Source organism: Lottia gigantea, assembly GCF_000327385.1.
Source record: "Lottia gigantea unplaced genomic scaffold LOTGIsca_131, whole genome shotgun sequence".
Taxonomy (NCBI): domain Eukaryota; kingdom Metazoa; phylum Mollusca; class Gastropoda; family Lottiidae; genus Lottia; species Lottia gigantea.
The window spans coordinates 503,081-523,635 of NW_008707443.1; the positions used below are offsets into that span (position 1 = coordinate 503,081).

The 20,555-nt window shown below is 33.6% G+C and overlaps 2 protein-coding genes across 2 annotated transcripts; both read left to right on the forward strand.

Annotated features, from left to right (window-relative positions):
- Nucleotides 1-1,019: 1,019 nt before the first annotated feature.
- LOTGIDRAFT_225086 (hypothetical protein) lies at nucleotides 1,020-8,224 on the forward strand. The gene is made up of 12 exons (XM_009049211.1): nucleotides 1,020-1,262; nucleotides 1,445-1,546; nucleotides 1,918-2,157; nucleotides 2,544-2,669; nucleotides 3,447-3,546; nucleotides 3,735-3,779; nucleotides 4,568-4,691; nucleotides 5,232-5,335; nucleotides 5,675-5,771; nucleotides 6,384-6,533; nucleotides 7,421-7,589; nucleotides 8,007-8,224. The coding sequence occupies exons 1-12, from the start codon at nucleotides 1,124-1,126 to the stop codon at nucleotides 8,069-8,071; spliced, it is 1,461 nt and encodes a 486-aa protein (XP_009047459.1). The 5' UTR covers nucleotides 1,020-1,123; the 3' UTR covers nucleotides 8,072-8,224.
- A 3,803-nt stretch (nucleotides 8,225-12,027) lies between these two features.
- LOTGIDRAFT_172342 (hypothetical protein) lies at nucleotides 12,028-15,805 on the forward strand (the record flags this gene model as incomplete). The annotated part of the gene is made up of 4 exons (XM_009049212.1): nucleotides 12,028-12,664; nucleotides 13,142-13,816; nucleotides 14,253-14,885; nucleotides 15,174-15,805. The coding sequence occupies 4 exons, from the start codon at nucleotides 12,028-12,030 to the stop codon at nucleotides 15,803-15,805; spliced, it is 2,577 nt and encodes an 858-aa protein (XP_009047460.1).
- Nucleotides 15,806-20,555: the final 4,750 nt, after the last annotated feature.

Consider the following 20,555-nt stretch of genomic DNA (forward strand, 5'->3'; position numbering starts at 1 on the left):
TTAGCTTTGCTGAAAAAAATCCGTTTCTATGTCAAATGGATGGCGAAACTCTCCCTTTAAAAGCCGTCTATTAAAAGATTACAGTCGTCTATATACAAGTTTTTCCTATTGCTACATTTATGCGCAACTAGCCCCAGTGGCGGTTCTAGGTAACATCAGGTGAGGGGGCCTAGCAGGGACAGGAAAATTTTTCTTGGGAGCCACAGACCATTCTTTCACTATGTAAAATAATAAAAAAATCAAAGTTGGGAGGGGGGTGGGGGCAAAGCCTAGCCAGAATCTTTTCTGGTGGGACCTCCAACCCCTGGCCACGCGTAGTAACGCCACTGACCAATACATACTTGTCATCCCGAAACAAAATCCCGGATAAAGATAATATAATATACTAATTTCCTACAATATACTACTCAATTGATGTTCTCAGAGGTCAAATTTAGTGATAATTCCAATTGCAACCTAAATTTGTAGAGCTTCTGTTTGGGCTTTGACAGATCGTACGTTAGGTTTCCCTACTAAATGACTATGTACATAATATGTGACGGATCCCCTTACTGAACAATACACATAATACTTTTGTAAAATCTATTATAAGCATTCGAAACTATAGTCTTTGTCATAAAATCAATTCAATGCTTTTACCAAACATTTAATATCTAATTAACTTTTATAGGCATAGATGTCGTCAGAATCTATTGATCCAAACTTTCAATATTCTGCTCCAGTACACCAACTGCAATCGATATAATATGGGTCGGATAAGATATGTAACATAATATTTAATCAATAACGGTGGCCCCTATCGCGTTTACAAAGTCAAATACATAATAATATGTTGTGCACATAAAGCTTAAAGAGTAATATCACAGCCCACTTAAAACTTGTAAAAAGGCGTATAAATAAAATAACTAGAAGCCTTCAAACTGAAATAAGCAGTTTTTTGTGACTGTACATTCAGGACATAAATTGACACTGCAAAAATGATGAACAATTTATCAACATATTCATATCAAGCCTAGAATAGAACAATAAGATGGTAGACATCTTCGAGCACACAATATTGTCGATATGTAGATATTGATGTTTTACTTACTCTTGTTGTATTACAGGTAACAGTTACGATGGAATGGAGGTATTATCAAGAAAACCACCCCCTGATAAAGACAAAGATACACCGAGTACTATATTGGAAGTGGAGAAAATAGCCTTAAAGAGAAATCTGGGTCTTGTTGGTGCTGTTTCTATGATTGTTGGAACAATTATTGGCAAGTACACGTTCTCCAAGGACTAGGTTAACGTATGGGTTAAACTTTTATGAAAACAAATACTGAAATGGTTTCGACTTTTAAAAAGGTTCTCCGGATGACGCCTAACGTTAATAAATGTACTACCCTTTTATCAACGCCAAACCTTTTACTCTTTTAATTTAGCTTACATCGTGTTGTAGGGTCAGGTATATTTGTATCACCAAAAGGAGTTTTAAAGTCTACGGGTTCAGTTGGTCTCAGTTTAATAGTTTGGGTTGGAGCTGGTGTAATTGGAACCTTGGGTAGGTAATTTTCTTTTGCTTTTTGATTTCTCATGCTATAATGGATATCATGGATATAAGCGTTTTGGGGGCAAACATTTCACATGAGCCTACATGAACCCAAAGAGTTTGATTTTCTAAAAGTTTCATGCATTGTGTATTTGCCAGGAGAGCAGTAACCCTTTGTTGTCAACTACTAATTTTCAACTATTGGGAACACAATGTATTAACCTTGAACCTCCTAACTAAATTTAGATTTTGATCGCAATGTATATACAATAAAATCTTTACGACCTTTCCTTCCTAATATAATATTAGCTGTAACTTGTTCAAGGGCTATAAACCCGAGATTTTATTCTAAACTAAGAGTTTTGTTTTGTTCAATTCCATAGGTGGATTATCGTATGCCGAATTGGGGACACTATTGCCTAAATCTGGTGGTGAATATGTTTACTTGAAAGAAGGACTGGGGGACATACCCGCGTTTTTGTTTTCCTGGACATCTGTAATAGTAACAAGAACATCGTCTTTAGCGATAATAGCCTTGACGTTTGCAGCCTACACAGATTCATTCTTTGAATTGTGTGGAGGTCCTCAGATACCAGTAAAACTTATCGCCGTCATTGTTCTTAGTAAGTATTCAACATAATAATTAAATACATAATAAGCCCTTTTAAATGGTCCTGTCAACCATTCAGCTGCTTCTGCTGGACACAACCATAAAAAGCCATCTTAGCCAAAAAGCGTGGCAAGTGAATCAGATAAGTGTTTCTTGAAGCACCATGACGGCTCGTGAAACCAGTAATCATTTATTAGGGCGGCCAAGAGACCAACATGACAAATCTATTCTGACTTGGCTACCTATGGCGAATACTAAGGTCTAACATGGATACCAAAAGCCTATCTGCTCATCAAGGATATATTATTACCACCACCATGTGTTCCAAGAGTATCTTATGCCTATCAAGGGTGTACCTAGAGTATCATGATTTCTAAATGTTTATAAATTTACTTGCAGTTTTAGTTGGCATTGTTAATAGTTGGAGTACCAAACTAGCCTCGCAAGTTCAAATTTTTTTCACCTTTGCTAAAGTTATATCCCTTGTTATTATCATTATTGGTGGGTTTGTGAAACTCGGGGAAGGTGAGTCTATGTAAAATATTGGAACTCGAACTCGACTTCTCGAATCTAAACAAAAATCTATGTTGTACATGTGTATAATGCATCAGCCAGGACCAGTTTGGTTAAACCAGCATGATACCAATTGCAGAATGGCGACTGGTCGTCTGCCAGGAACTCCCACTGTGTTTGACCCCTATGCCGAAGTCAGCCAAAAACAAAAAAGCTGAATAAATATAGAAAGGTACCACCTAAAGTATATCAGGGTAATTCATACATCACACTAGGCGTAAAACGGTTCATGCTTTCTGCATTGGACAAAAACAGACATCCTAAAAAAACTACGCCCTAAGCTATCTGTTAGATTTAATGAGTAAATATACGATTTGTTATCCTTCATTTATGAACAGTTATATACTAATCCACAGTAAACAATCACTGGCGTATATTTGTCCCAATAGATTCGTTATAAACTCTTGAAATCGAAGCAATCCTCAAAATGTTTTTATTTAAAAGTCTTATGGTCAACATCACGAGATTATTGATGTGTATCCAAAAAAGCCATCTTTACTTGGCAGCGTAAAAGCTATTGATAAATATAGCCTATATAAATCCTTTGTCCCATTTAAAAATATTTTACACACTTGAATATTATAGTACAAGTTATTTCCCTTGAGTTGAACATTTATAAGGGGATTTTATTTTACAATCTTTGCTTGTCACCCTCGACTTTGATTAATGGTTTCAATTTATGCTTTGAATTAATAATTCTTTCCCTATATTTGCGACTCTATATTGTAGGCAAAACCTCTGTATTAGAAACAGGTTTCAAGGGAACAACCCAATCACCATTTATCGTTGCTCTGGCATTTTACAATGCTTTGTGGGCTTATGATGGCTGGTGAGTTGATCATCAGATAACATATTATTTATACTGCTAAGTGCTTTTATAGGTTAATATTGTATAAACATGCTCAGAACACATCCACCTTTTTAAAAGAATAACATTGTGTATCATAGGTCTGGATATATATGAGACAGCTGAATAAAGCTTTATCAAAAAGTCTAATAACGTATACTATTTTATAGGAACAATCTGAATATAGTTACAGAGGAGTTACAAAATCCTAACAGGTAAGTAAATACCCTGGTTGAGAAAGTTTTTCAACGTGGTCTCACTTTGCAATTGAAAGAAGGTTACAATGCAACACAATACGCATATTTAAATAGCGCCCCATCTAAAATAAAATACCTGTAATTTAAACAGAAAAAATATATATTTACAAAAGTGAGAAAATGTGCATTTTTGTGAATATCTATAACTAAAAGATAATAAATTCAAAAGGATCAAAAATAAAAATATAGTAGGACAGTCAAACGGACAAAAGGTCCATAAGCATTAATAAAACCAGTTGCACAGATTAAACACCAAACGATATGTCTTCTGTTGTTGTGCTTTACAGACATAAAGTGACATTGTAGATCTCATTGCAGAATCATTCCACAATGTGGCTGCAACCATGTCAAAGTGGTGGTCCCCATACGTCTTTGTTCTGGTATTGGGTACTATCAAACGTCGAGTACAGGGAGGGCGTATAAAGTAGAGCCTTGTAGGCATATAATAGGATTGTATACTTGATCTGGTATTCTACACGAATCAAAATCGGCATGGTACGACTTTTTCGTCCGTATGATAAATCGAGCGGCAGTATTCGGCACACGTTGGAGTTTGTTGAAAATATAAAAATGAGGCTGAGAAACTGAAATAGAAAAAAGTCTAGTCCTTAGGATGGGACAGAGCCCTATATTCTACAGGCTGACCTTGTTTAGGTCCCTCGATAGTTGGTAAAGAATTATCTCTGTTTATTATTGTTATTTGAATGGCCCATGTGCTCGTTTACATTATTTATGCTCTTTTCTAGAAATCTGCCATTAGCCAATGTACTCAGTATGGTGATAGTTATAGTTATTTATCTTTTGACCAATGTCTCATATTTAACTGTGATGAGTGTTCAACAGTTACTAGCATCGCCTGCTGTTGCCGTGGTATGTATAAAGCGTGATAAAACTTTTCTTAAAGCAAACTATTTGATTGATTGGTGTTTCTAATTATCATGTATTCTTAATCATATCATGTTCTTATTGCATATTATGATTAACAATTTTAACCGATCATAAATGTACATGTATGTGCAGTATGGATAAACAACAAAAATACTTTTTTACCTTTCTTGGTTGGTCACTCATTGAAATTCTGCTGGTAATTCTATTCTTATTTAGCTCATTATGAATTAATTATGGACATGACAGACAAACTGGTATTTCTCAAAGTCATTAGAACACCTCTACTTTCTATTTATATTAGTAATAGCATTTTCCTTTTCATAAATGAAAATAAGGGAACCCATCTTTAAGACATTGTCATCGGTACATCAGTGAATGTCAAGCCCGTGCCCCAAAATTCTACTGAAAGGTGTGCATGATTTTCAGAATTAATAATTTGATTTGCAACTACACCAAGATAGTGATTGGATTGTGTGGATGGGGTCGTCCTTTTTTCATTTAAAAAAACGATTGTATTTTTAGACATGGGGTGATAAAGTATTGGGCGCTGCTAGTATTTTGATGCCCTTGTCTGTAATGGTCTCAACGTTTGGTGGTGCTAACGGATCGGCTTATACTGGTGGAAGGTAAAGAAAAACTAAAGAGTTGAAATTTGTATAGTACAAATTGGGTGCCTTGTTATTTGCTTTTACATTTTTAAATTGATGTTATTAATCGATGTTCGGTGTGTGGTAGATGCGTCCTCCATTATCAATTCTATTTTTACATTGTCCCTATATCTTTAATCTCTCCAAGAACTGAAATGCAAGAGGTCTATATCCATACTTGTTCCTTAAAGGTTTACATTCCGAGTCATTGACAGTATACTCTATATAATCTTGAATTTTTTTACCCTCTCGAGAAGCCGTTCTTTAAACCACTAAAGAGGCAACATACAATGTTTTTTTTAATTAAAAATATTTCAGGGTAGTATTTGCTGCAGCGCGTGATGGATTCTTGCCTGAAATTTTGTCTTATGTTCATTGTAAAAACTTCACTCCATTGCCGTCTATGTTATGTACAGTAAGTATAATTATTAACATTACAACAATTAATTAATTCAATGAGAATCATTGATAAATTTTGTACTAATAATGATAATGGATGAGTATTGTTTAAATGTAGATAATGATATTATTCTAATAATACATGGTTACAACACATTATTGTTTATATCTGGATATTTATATCATTAATAATGACAAAAACCAGCTGATAACCTAGTATTGTTTTAGATCTGTATATCATTACTGATAATAAAACCAGGTGATAACCTAGTATAGTTTTAGATGTGTATATCATTACTGATAATAAAACCAGGTGATAACCTAGTATTGTTTTTTAGATGTTTATATCATTACTGATGATAATACCATGTGATAATCTAGTATTATTTTTAGATGTTTACATCATTACTAATGATAATGCCAGATGATATCTTAGTATTGTTTATATTTAGATATTTTTATTATTACTGGTGGTAATACTAGTGATAGCCTAGTATTGTTTATTTTGAGATATTTACATCATTACTGATGATAATATTACATTATAACTTAGTACTCTTTATATTTAGATATTCATATCATTACTGATGATAATATTACATCATAACTTAGTACTCTTTATATTTAGATATTTATATCACTACTGATGATAATACCAGGTGATATTGGAGGTTTAATAGATCTGTTCAGTTTTACTGCCTGGTGTTTCTATGGTATGACATTTTTAAGTCTCATTATATTGAGATTCAAAATGAAAAACAAAGAGAGACCTTACAAGGTACGACTCTCTATTTACATTATACAACACTGAATAATCCAAGGTAGCCATTTCTCAAATAAGCGACTACCTTATTTGGTTCTCACATTTTGTGTTTGTTTGGTACAACTGTGGTCCTGCTTTTTATACATCCACATACGTCGGTCCGTCCGTCCACAATTGCTCGTAAACACTAGAAGGCACAATTCTTGACTGAATGTGACGAAACTTGGTATGATTGTTTGTAATCACCTAAGGATGATCCCTATTGAAAATCAGATAAATCTCAAATATCATATTTAGTATGAGTTATTGCCCTTGTTCTTGAAATGCTCGTTAAAACTCTGGAAGGTGCAATTCTTGACAGATTTTGATGAAACTTGGTGTAAGTGTTTGCTTTCACCCAAGGATAAAACCCTTACGAAAATTAGAAGAAGAATCGAAAAATATTTTGAGTTATTACCCTTGTTCGTAAAAACGTGTTCAAGTTTTAGCCTGTAAACATTCTAGAAGACCCCATTCTTGGCACATTTTGACGAAACTTAGTAGTATTATACAGTATCGCCCCAAAAAGTTCAAAAGAAGTGTAAGACTGAAGGATGAATATATAAATATCTTGGTAATTGTTTCTGTACTGCAAAATATTTTCAATTAAAGTCAGCTGCCATTGCGCGTATAATACCTTGCAAACTGTCTTTTTCTCATTTTCTTGTGTTTTCTGCTATATCTATTTCTAAAAGCAAACTAATATGTTATACATAAATGGAAATGATTATAAATTGATTATGGAAAAATTGGGCACGAGTTTTTATCAACCCAATGTGTTTGTATCATTGTGTTTTGAACAGAGGAAAATTCATGTATTTAAATGGTTCTTTTTTTTATTTTAAATTCCCTTTGTCTTGTAGGTTCCCATTGTTATACCAATAGTTTTAGTATTGATCTCAATCTACCTTGTTATTGCACCGATAGTTTATGAACCTAAAATAGAATTCCTGTATGCGTTCTTATTCGTTATGGCTGGTCTAATATTCTACTTTCCTTTTGTTTATTGGAATATTAAATTGAAAGGAATAGGTAACTAAAAATCTTTAACAAAAATCAATTGGTGTTCAAAAGGAAAGAATTGAATGATACATCATTTAATTAATTCATTATAAATTTGTCTTTGACAAATTAATATTTAAATAGAATATGCTTGAAATCGATCATCTTGCTTAATGAAATAAATTCTCTGATCCAACAAGCTGATGTCTACGTCACATAATTTGATGGAAAATAAATACATTTAACCCATACTGATGAAAATATGAAAATGATTCTAGAGACGTTGGCATTTTTAATTGTCATCTTATAGTTTCGACATAACGTAAATTACTATAAGTCTAATGTCATGTGTGTGTGTGTGTGTGAGTCAAAGGGCTAAGATGCTGAAGACTGATACTAAATTTGATAATTAATTTAGATAATTTCCATGTTCTTTTATATTTTCAGATTCAATTACCATGTATTTACAGTTAATATTGGAGGTTGTACCATCTAATTTCCCATCCGAATAACGGCGATGACCATTCTGTAGAATTAATATCACTATACCATAATTATTATTTTAAACTGTAATTCACGAACTATGTATATGATGTGTTTCCTATTTTATATTCCAACTTGCTATATTATCTACATACAGTCACTTTAAATTTCTTGGTTTTCATAATCCCAAAAGTGTTTTTAAAAATTGTACATTCGTGCCAAGATATAGTAGGTGACCGTTGAAACCTCGTATAACGTAATATGAAGAGAAATTCCTTTTCGACAAAAACACACAAAACTGTTTGAACACACATAATATTGTTTAAATTTGAATTATCTGTTTCCATTCTTTGACAATTTAAACCTCGTATAATAATTCCAGAACTCTAACCTATTCAATCGTATAACATTGCAGTATTCGAGGTTTTTCTGTTTTTTTGGGGGGGTTTATTGTTGCAGAAAGATTGAAACCTCGTATATAATATTTTTTAAAGTTTTAAATCTGTCTGTTAATATACGTGTTATTTAATTAGTGAATTTGGGTTATTTACAATGTTTTGATCAAAAGATCCGCGCTTTTATGAGCTTTCGAACAATACAAATAAGTGAAAATGACCGAATATGGCATATACGACGTTTCAAGCGGTCACCCACCACGATATCTAATTGATACAGCATGATATTATCACTGGAATATTTTGCAGTGCGGTGCTTTTCGCCTCTTGACTACTTCGTTATAGACTAAAATTTGTTACAACTCCCTGGTACTGTACGTAAGTGTATGGATCAAGATTTTGGTCCGTTACAATAGGAGCAAAGTTATGGTCCATGTCGAACTTGTACTAATGCCTAGTTCACACCAACGGCGAATGCCGCGCTTTAAATCGGCGAGCAAAGCGCCATCATTTTTTGTTTACTTTTCAAAAATTATCACGATCTCCTAAGTAATGTTACGCTCTGATACGAATTATTTCCCGATTTGATCAGGCCTTGTTACGCTTTAAATCACGCTTTGATAAGCTTTATTAAGCTTTGATGCGGTTATGACGCTTAAAATTACGCTCTGATACGATTATCAAGCTCTGTTGTGCATTGTTAAGCTCGAAATGGCCGATTTCATGCCGCTTTTGATCAAGTGGTGACAGACCGTGAAGACTGGGGTCCCCGCTTTGAATAAAGCTCTGTTAAGCTTTCCTACGCTTTGAGTCAAGCTTTGCTGAACTTTGTTACGCTTTGTTAAGCTTTGATACGTTCTCGGCGCTTTAATCAATTCGTGACAGAGCGCCCAAAATTTTTAAACAGTTTAAAACAGCTGTTACTCATTGCTCCTGCAAAGGAATTTTTCATGTAAATTTCAGATGGAGTCAGGCCGACCAAAACGATTTTTGTTATGTATCAATCTTCAAACGTGTTTCAATATTTTTCATTTATCGACGTTTTTCATCCAAGGTTGCCACAGACGTAGGTCCCCTTTTGTTCTTTTTTTATTACCTTTTGTGTACTGATCTATTTTTTTTTTTGATACTGTCATTCAATTTAGTAAATGTCGAGTAAGGTCAAATAAATAGATTGTCTTATTTCTTTAAGAAAGCCACGGTGTGTTAATATTATTTCACTTGATTTTATCTATAGATATGTCTTTTTTGCATTGTTAATGTCAAACTTAACAAGTCCTCTAAGCGGTGATCCTTTACAAAACGCATGTAAAAACAATCCGAGATAACAATTTGAACGTCCGTTTAATAATGTTTCCTCCAATATATGTATCCCATAATAAATAGTATTCCGGAATCATCAATGCTTTCATATTTTCTGTAGACGTCGTTAGCGAGCTAAATAGTACACACAATCGTAGACAATTCTATTCATTGCCATGGGTACTTCATTTTTTAAAATTGTTTAAATTCAACGAGAAGACTGCTTTTATTTAAGATGATATTTTATACGTGGTATATAACAGATCGTAAGATATCTTGATAGAGCTTATTACAGTCAGAATGAGAGAATTGAATTTTTCAATTTTTGTTCTCGTCTTGGGTAAGTAAACTAAGTCCTATCATAATATTTAACTGATCTTCCTGAAGAATGCAAGCTTCTATGTATTAGTCTCGTCTCGAAAGATTGGATTTTGAATTTGTTAAGAACTACAGTTTTGATAGAATTTTAAAGGGACAGATTCGCCACTTTTGGTGGTTGATTCGGGCCTTGGGGAAACACTAGAAATATACAAAATTCGCACTATTTCTTCAAAAATACTTCAAACTGGCAATTTCACTTTCTATTTCAATATGTCTTTTTTAAATATGAAAACAAGACGATTCATCATTTTAACTTTCAAATGCGGATAAATCTGGATACACATGGATTTGAAAAGGGTCAAACTTTGACATTGAGATGTTTTGTATTATTACTGATAAGCCTGGCTAAAACATTCTGATACTTTGGTACGATTGGTCAAACGAATGTCGAATCTGTCTCTAGAGCATGACCAATCTGAGTAATAATTTCGCAATTCACATTTTCTTTATGTATATTGGCTGCCTTTGATGCAATGCTTTTTCGAATATCAAATGTGGGGTGTCGAAACGACAGATGGTACAATTTTGAAAAATTGTCTTCGAAACATCACATGAGTTTCCAAGAACAATAGCTATAACTTATATTCGATGTGTTTCGAGTTTTCTTTAAATAAATGAAAAGATAGCTTGGCAAGGTAACATACCCACTGGCAGCTGTCAGAAATGATTAAACAGTCTTTAGTGACTACAGGGTTGCAAAATATAGCTAATAGAGTGAAACGTCAAGTCAGACACGATATTTCGGTGAAATATTATCCGATCATCGCGAAAATCGATAGGGATCATCTTCATAATGACATTGACATACAAAATAAAAATCAAAAGAATCTGTAAACAATTGTAGCCTGTAGAGTGAGCACGAGTTGCACAATATAGCTAATAGAGTAAAACGTCAGGTCAGACATGATATTTCGGTGAAAAATTATCCGATCATCATGAAAATCGATAGATCATCATGAAAATCAATAGGGATCATCTTCATAATGACATTGACACACAAAATAAAAATCAAAAGAATCTGTAAAAAATTGTAGCCTGTAGAGTGAGCACGAGTTGCACAATATAGCCAATAGAGAAAAACGTCAAGTCAGACACGATATTTCGGTGAAAAATTATCCGATCATCACGAAAATCAATAGGGATCGACTTCATAACAACATTGATATACAAAATAAAAATCAAAATAATCCATAAAGAACTGTAGCCTGTAGAGTGAGCACGAGCCAAATGTGAACGGACGGACGGACCGACGGACCGACGGGGTGATTACAATATACGCCCATCTTACGTGTGGGCGTATAAAAAGGGTACAGCTTTTTCTCAGATTTTCTTCGGAAAATCGACCAAAGCTAATTTCCACAAGATTCATTTTCATAAAAAAACTTCCTTTGCATACTTGAAGACTTTGTTCTGAAAATTTTGTCTGCAAAAACAACTCATCAAATGAAGAAATACCCTATCAATAATATTGTATTTATAAGAGGGTCGACCCACCAAATTCAGACCCACAGACCAAAGATGGGATAAATATGTCAAAATGACGTAGAATTGGCACAAGACAAAAGTTAATAGAAAAAAGGACTAAGGACAGTTAGTATGTGACAAAAAATGACCAAAGTTATTGTGCTATGTACACGCATTGTGATATAGTAATGCTACTAATGCTGTCGTTATTCTCGCGATGATTGAACAATACTTCTCCAATTAAGGCATACATTTTCTATAAAATTAAATGTTCAAGTACAATTTTACCGGAAAGCTTTTAGACAGGATGGATTTGTTAATCATTTATTGTAATTCATCTAAATTATTTTTTGTGTTTTTGTTTTATGTGCACTTTGCTTCTAGATGTCGCTGAAATCGTATATTGTAATGTTTCTATTACATTTTATATTGCAGTACAAACAATGACCCCATTGAAGGGATGTAAACTCTTCTGGCCTATGCTTAGCTATCATATTGATGATCGTCATGATAAGGATCTCATACAAGTACAGAACCCAAAAGACAATGATATCTTTGAAGTAAGCGATGAAAATGTTCTTTATTCTGAGGGATTAAATGCAAAGTTTCTCAAATTTACTGGAGAGAGAAGACGGTATGTTGAAACAGATGTTAAACCCGGCAAGGAATATGATAAAAAATTTGCCATTAGTATGATTTTTAAATCGTCTTTAAGTAATGGAACACTCTTCCACTACAAAGCAAATTCTAATTCGACAGAAATAAAAGAAGTAATAATTCTTCTGGAAAATGGAGTGATCAAATCATGGATAGTGTGCTCTTCCCCAATTAAATGTTCGACCGTGGAAAAAAATGAAAATCTTTCTGATTCATGGAGAAGTTATCTGGTTGAATATAAGTTTGATGGAAAGATTGAACTAGATGGAAATGCTCGTATTGGAGGTTCATTTGACAATCCTATTGGGGAATTTGTTGGTGTTTTTCAATGTGTATCTATGGTGCATGATGCACATAAAGAAGCAAAGGAACGGAATAAAAAATGCGACTATAAAGAGATTGAAGAAAAGTTATCTAAAGGAGGTAACTTCAGTACAGATCTTTTAAAACTCTGTTATAGGAATAATCCCAATGTTGCCATGGGCTCTTTTAGTTGGTAAAATCAAATATTTAGGACGTAAACTAGGGTCTTTTTCTATAAGGCAAAAATCATGTTGTCTTTAAAGTCAGTCAACGCAAAGTGTTCGGTAGACTTCAAAGGGTAACCACCTTTACCGTAGACTTTAAATAAACGAAGTATTGAGCGGATGTAATATTCATATTCTTATTTAATTGGTAAAATTTTTTTTGTCGGCACGAGACATATGCCTTGATGTAGTTACGGGCCAATTTTTCCGTATAAGTTTTATATTTGACTACTATTTATTAATCACTACTATGATAATTTTAATTATAATCTAAAGTAAGAACACGTGTATTAAAACGTTTGTCTTTAAGTAAAATTTAACATTTCACCATGTCTTAAATGAAATAGAAACAAATATTTTTTGGCCATTTCAGAAAAACACAGTAGACCTTTGACTGAAGTATCAGTGACATCAATTTGGCCACTCAACAACCGTTCATGTGGTTATGAAGCAACAAAAGTTGTTAAACCCGACAGCACCCCTGGTTCATGCAGTAGCTGGATTTCCCTATCAACTTCAATGGTTGGTTTGGAGGAGCCATCAGTGGCAACTTTAAAATCCACAGATTACATCAACACTACAATTAGTGATAATTGGTCGTTTGATCGATTTAGTATTGCAATCTTTGTTCAAGTATCAAAAGTAACTGGTAAGCCTGATAAACCAATTATATATGTTCGTTTTCCTTATGGAAATTTTGAAAGTCTAACAGTTAAAATTGATAAGAACAACAATATATTAGTACTTTTGTCAACTGGAGAGACAATTTCTCAAAATATTGGTGACATTGCAACTTGGCACTTCATTGCTGTCCAATATAATCATGACTGGGAGGAACTATCTCTAATTATTGATGATAGGTTTTATAAAACAGATTTTTCTATAAATAATTCAACTTCCTTAACCTCATCTGGTGTTAAACTAGACATTGGTGGTTTCGAAGGAAACATTACTTGTGTGACCATATTTAATACACCATTGAGTGAAAACACAGCATCTGATCTGTTAAAACAAGAATGTAATAAGAAAAGGAGCTTCACTGCACCTGGTATGTATTGATTTTGTAATTGATTTATAATTACTTGTGATGATTAAAGCGACCCATTAAGTGTTGGTTAAGATAATCACAGATCAGCGGGGTAGCGAGGATTTCGTTGACAGGGGGAGGGGTGGGTGCATCCTGGCGCCCTGACTTACCTTTGCAGATTTTCGAGGACCCTAGCTATGGTGGGGGGTCAGAGGACTCTGCCTTGAAAATTCTCTAATGTGGGAGGCCTGAGAATATATTCAAACACGATTTTCTAAGTGAAAGTCTGGCGCAAACAAAATTACTACTTAAATACGCCACTGACACAAATCTTCAGGTTTATATGTGTATCACCATTTTTGTTGAACAATTGACAACAGATATTCTTAATTTCATCGCAAAGGTGCGAGTGAACTGTTCCAAATTACCACTAATTTTTATATTTTCTATTCTTTAGCTGAAGATGCTCCGGAGCCTGTGGAATTGTGGCCACTCAGTAAAATGACTATGGGTTTCGAAATGATCTCGCAACAACAACTGTCCACTACTCCGAAAAAATTATGCTGGCGATTCAACCATAATGAACCTACAGATTTAATAGATTCTGAAGCTGTACAGTTTTATGGAGCTGATCAATTTTCTTTACAAATCGACTCAATCATTAGATCTGATATATTTGTTGTTGGTGTGTTTGTTGAGACCCATGAAACTTCAGGAACTATTCTGAAAATAAATGTTGGCTCTGAAAGTGTTGAATTATCTACAAAACTTGGTAATGTAAGTCTGAAAGTAAATAATGACACTTGTTTGGAGATTCCTTGGTCATATAACGATAAATGGACATCAGTCGTCTTAGAATTTAGTGCAAATGAACTAAAACTAAACGTTGAGGACACTGGTATACAACATAGTTGTAGTGTAAATACAATTACAAAACCAGCTGCACTGGCACTGGTGCTCGGTGGAATCCCAGACAGCTTCATAGGCGAAATGAGATGTCTGGAAATATTTAATTCAAGTATCATTGTAACAGGTTCAGCAAGATCAGTTTTGAAATTGGAATGTTCTAAAAGCAAAGATTTTACGCCAGGTATGTCAATGTTTTGTTACTGTAATGTTCCCGTCCTAACATACTCATTACGTCTATCATTATCAACAGTAGAATGAATTAGTCATATTTAGCAGGTTTCTTTAGAAAGGAGTTATCAAAAGCTACGTCACAATAATTTGATAACCCACTAATCTATATTTCAATGAAAATTTAGTACTATCCGTGAAGGTTGCTGGTATTCGGTTGTATGATTTAGTTTAAATGTCTAAGAAATATACCAAAGTTAGCCTTATACTGATCCATAGTTTGTATCTTGTGTTTATTCAGGTCTTGATCCAGTACCGTCTGTAACAGCGTTAAATGTATGGAGAATGGATAACGAAACAATATTAACAAATAAACAGATACATGGCATGGAATTGCTCAATTCCAACCAATCACTCTATTTTGATGGATCTAGTAGATTACATCTACTGATAAACGTGTCTATTCCGACTGATGAAATGAGTCTTGGATTCTTTTTTAGACCAATGGAATACAGCAAAGGGGTGATATTACAGGACACATCTTCAGATTTCCACATTTCAATTGATGATCACAAGTTGGTTATAAATACTAAATCATCTTGTGGTGCGGTCACCTTTACTGGTGTTACAGGTGGTGATTGGCATTGGTTGATGATTAATAGAATCATCAGTTGTAAATCTTTGATATTTGTTCTAGACGGCGAAGTGAAATATGCTCATTCTAGCTGTTTTGAGACATCAGGATTGATGGAAGTACGTCTCGGTGGTGAAGAAAGGTCCTTTAAAAATTTTAGAGGTGATCTAAGTTGTCTGGCCTTGTTTAATACTGCTGTAGACTGGGAAATTGGTAACGAGTCTATGATACAGTCGTGTAATATTAACCAACAGGATGGACGTAAGTATGGTGTATTTATTATAGTTTATAGATGTTGAAGTAAGTCATTTAATTGGTGACGAACACGACTATTTTTAAAAAAATAAAAAAACTAGAACCACTCGTGGTACTGAGTGGGACTTTGCTCTTGTTCCAATGACCTTTGACCATGTTAAGGGGAAGGTCATTTAAGGTCAACGTCACTAGATATGAGTCATCAAACTTTGAAAATACAAACATTATAAAACCGGAAGTTGACGATGAACATCAAATATGAAGGAATAAATCTTTAGCCAAGGTCAATGACCTTCGATCCTACAAAGGTCAAGGTCATCAATGGTAAAGGTCAAAAGTTGAAAATATGCAAAATTTAAACCCTGTTCCTTTTTTTGAACTACGAAGCGGAAACAACTGACCTTTTCACACAAAATGGCCAAAGGGGTGAGGTAATTGTGTGCAAGGTCTTGTTTTGAACAAATGTATGTTATACAAGTTATACCCCCGATAAAAATGTAAATAATAAGTAATTTAAGCTTAATGTGCCACGCCCACCTCAACTTTTTTGTCATACGTCAATTCATATTTAATATGTCTCGTTGTGTTCCAAATTCCAAGCTTTTACAGCAAATAGGTCATAAGAAATACATAGAACTAGCTCAAAGAAGCTAACATATTGTAAAAAAACACCGAAATTTCAAAAATTCAGAAATTTCGATTTTGCATTATATATCACTGGAAAGAGCACGATGAGCACATTCAGAATCCACAAAAATTTACCCTCAAAGTTAATTAGGTCACGAGTTAGAACTGTCCAAATTTGCGAATTCGGATGTTTTTGGACAGCTATAAAAGCGGAAGTAAACGTCAGAGGTCAAATATGAAAGCATAAACTAATAAACAAGGTCAATGACCTTTGACCCAATAAAGGTCAAGGTCATCAAAGGTCAAGTTCAAAAATGGAAAATTGTGAATTTCCAAAACCTGTTCCTTTTTTTGAAATATAAAGCTGAACTAACTGACCTTCTAAGACAAAGTGGCTCACAGGATGACTTAATTGTGAGCAAAGTTCCATTTTGAACAAATGTATTCTTTGGGAGTTATGCCTTTGGCCAAAAATGTCAATAATGAATAATTTAACCCGGATGTGCCACGCCCACGTCAATTTTTTTGAGTGACTTTATTAATAATTATAATGTCATATACATGCGTTATTTTCAAGCCTTTACATCTATTGGTTAATGAGATATACCATCATGAAGGTTAAAAACGTCAAAATCTAAAATTGAAAATTTTGAAAAACCTAAAACCCGTTCCTTTTTTTTGAACTAAAACGCTGAAACCGTGAGATTTTGATATAATTTAGTTAAAGTAATGAGGTAAGTCTGTGCAAAAGCATTTTTCAAAAAAATGCAATCTATGTATATTTTTTCCAGACAACAAAATGTAAACGAAATGAAAATCTAACCCGGATGTGCCACGCCCACGTCATTATTTTTTGAATGAGTACATAAGTACGGGGTATGAAAAATTATGTTCCAAGTTTGAAGCCTCTATACTAATTGGTTCATGAGATATGTCTATAATTAAGTCAAAAAACTCAAAAAATCAGTTAAAGGTTTCCAAAATTGCAAAATGTAAAAAAATTGAAATTTTGCATTACAATGCATTGTGATATATCGTTCGAAAGCTCGTAAAGCCCATTCAGAATCTGCAAAAAATAACTCTCTAGGTCAATTAGGTCACCTGTACGAGCAGTCCAAAGTTGCGATTTTTGCTGTTTTCGGACAGCTATAAAACCGGAAGTAGGTGTCGGAGGTCAAATATCAAAGTATCATCTGGTAGCCAAGGCCAGTAACCTTTGACCTACTAAAGGTCAAGGTCATCAAAGGTCAAGGTCACGAGAAATGAGACTTCAAAAATTTAAAAAATTCAACCGGAAATTGCAAAAAAACAAAATCGAAATTCAAAAATCGACTTCCAACAATCTTTTTTAATTTTTATGTTCTTTCATTTGACACCAAAATTTTGAAATTCGGTTCATCCAAATTGGCTGAATAAAAATCGAAGAGTTTCAGGGAAATCAAAATGGCGGCTGAAATACCATTCCAATTTTCGATCTTTTTTGCACACGTTTATGCCATATCTATGGCAACGGATCAGTACAAGTTTCGTTAAAAAATATCAATTACAGCGGAAGTGGGTCAACCGGAAGTTTGCACCCTTATTACGTGTAAACCGGAAGTGGCGCAAAACTTTTGACTGCAAAGTTTTGTTTACTACCCTATTCTCTATTTTTAATAAAAATTTCAGATAAATCAGACAAATAGTAAAAAAATAGAAAAAATGGTCAAAAATTGCAAAAGTTTAGATGCAAAAAGTGTGCAACGAATATTTGAAAATCAAATTTTTTTAACTCATACGTTATTGAGATTTCGCTACAGATTCTAAAAATGAAAATCCGAGCAAAATCAATCAAAAATTGCACCTTCCAGGCCCCCAAAACCAGTTTTTGCACATTTTGCAAGTGCACCACTTCCGGTTCTGCAAAAATGTTTCAATTTATATTCATTAAGTACCTAGAAAAAAAGTAACATATAGGGTTGTAAAACTGTTGCTACAGCTGTTGCAGTTTAGGCTGTGTGCCCTGTGTAAAAAACGAAAAAAAAATGGAAACATTTCGATACCAAACTGAAAAGCTCAAAAGAGTTTCTTGTTTTGACCATGTTAATTTTAGTTCAGATGTGTTCCTCTTTGTAATATGATGGCTTAGTTTTACTATAGATCTATGTTGGTGGTAGTTAACTGTCAGGTACTGTATGGGTATTTACTATTTTAAACACGCAAAGCCTGGGAAAGTCGGCAAAGTGTGCATGAGATGGTCGTTTTCGGAACATAAACCTATATCGTAATTTGGTTTTGAAATTACCATGTCTCCCAAAAACAACGGTAAAAACGAATTCTCAAACATACTCGAACATTGTTGTGTATTTCAGATTTTGTAATCGAAGGAGAGGAACTTTACCCCAACAGTAAATTTGACATGATTGCTACCGACTCCTTTCCCTCAGACCAGGATGGAATGATAAGTCAATTACATGTAAAGTCATCGTTAGATTGTTCTAAAACCTGTTCAGCAACCAGATCTTGTAGATCATATAGCTTAATTATTACTGAAACGTTCACAACATGTACCCTTTTCGATTTCATTACTCTAGGTGGTTTAAAAGTATCGGAAGGCTCAAAGTATTATGGAATTCTTTATTAATTGAACACTAGTTTATATAAGAGCTTTATACCAGACAAATAACATGGTTCTTAGCTTGTGTAAATTGTAGTTAAAATTTCAGATTTATATCTATTAGAGAAAATGTTACAGCACGCTATTTTAGATTTTTATTCACGTTATGTCAAAAGCAATAGATTATTTCATTTAAGACGATGTATCCGCTTTATTAATTTCTAAATTTTACTTATTTCACGACTGGTTCTGTATTTTGGTAGAAAAATTCTGGAAATTGGTGTTTTGTCTAAAACGTTATATACAGAAATTTGTTTATACTGTATGAACTTTCTCAGACGGATAAGTCGGTTGTTGGAAACAAAATGTAGATATTCGGGCTGGCCCAGCTTGACGTACAGAACAACTAGTAAATCGCTCATTGAGATGAAAACGTGTTTTAATTCTTACTATTCTACCTGAATGAACTAATGAACACCGTGTGCACAACGAAAGTAAATTTTGCAGGGCTAGCGGCTTTAACCAGTCTAATTATAATTAAACCAAACTTCCGCTTTGTATTAAAGTTTATTTTTAATTTAGCCACTTCAGTTAGTGACTATGGTAAAGTAAAGCGGAACTGAATGTTTAATTTTATTTTGACTAACCTACTCTGATTTCGATTTCAAACTTCGAAGGGATCTTTGCAAACAAAGTTAGAACCTAAATTGTTTCTAAAGTATTATATATAAATTTGTCAATCAATTAAAAATAACATAATAGCCACTCTCTTTTCTCTTTGAGATCTTTCAATCTCTTTTTATGTAAAAAATAATTCTGCTTTTCTCACCTCTTGCTTTCAGAAAAGCTTATGATATCAATTATTTTCCTCAAAATAACAACCACAATTATTCAGAACAGTTTTCTCATAAAACAGCTTAGATATAATAAAAAGGGAAACAACTCTAGAAAGCCTGCACATGTTATAACAGCCTTTAAAAGCATGAATCATGATTATAATTATACTTGAGAACCACAAAACAAAGATCATATCCAAAAAAGAATACAAACAATTTATTAGACATCTCAAATGTTTCACCGTGTAATTATAAACTAGTTGACCTATGAACCGTCCTATCACATTATGTCTTTGATTGTCGATTAACCATTCAATATATAAAATAAAACTCATTTAAAGGACAAAATGTTTATTTCATTTCATAAAAATATGTATAAATATATTTCTAAGGAAAAGCTGAATTATGTGAATGTGTCAGCTTGTGGATGCAAAGTACCAAAAAGTAGAACAACATTAAAATTAATTCAGTACATGTATATTCAATACTGAGCAACTTGCTTTACAAATCTTGAAAGGAACTTGCGCTCAGTCTTACTTTTCAAAAGCAGCTTCTTGGTTACGCCACACCTTCTATTGCGGCAAGGCTGTTGCAGCATTTTATAACCGAAATAATTACAAATAACTAATAATTGATATCTGCTCGCTCTCCATCTACTAAAAACAGAATATCGTATATCTGTCAAAAGCAGACGCATCATGGGGGTTCATATATCTGGCGGATAATATACATTAA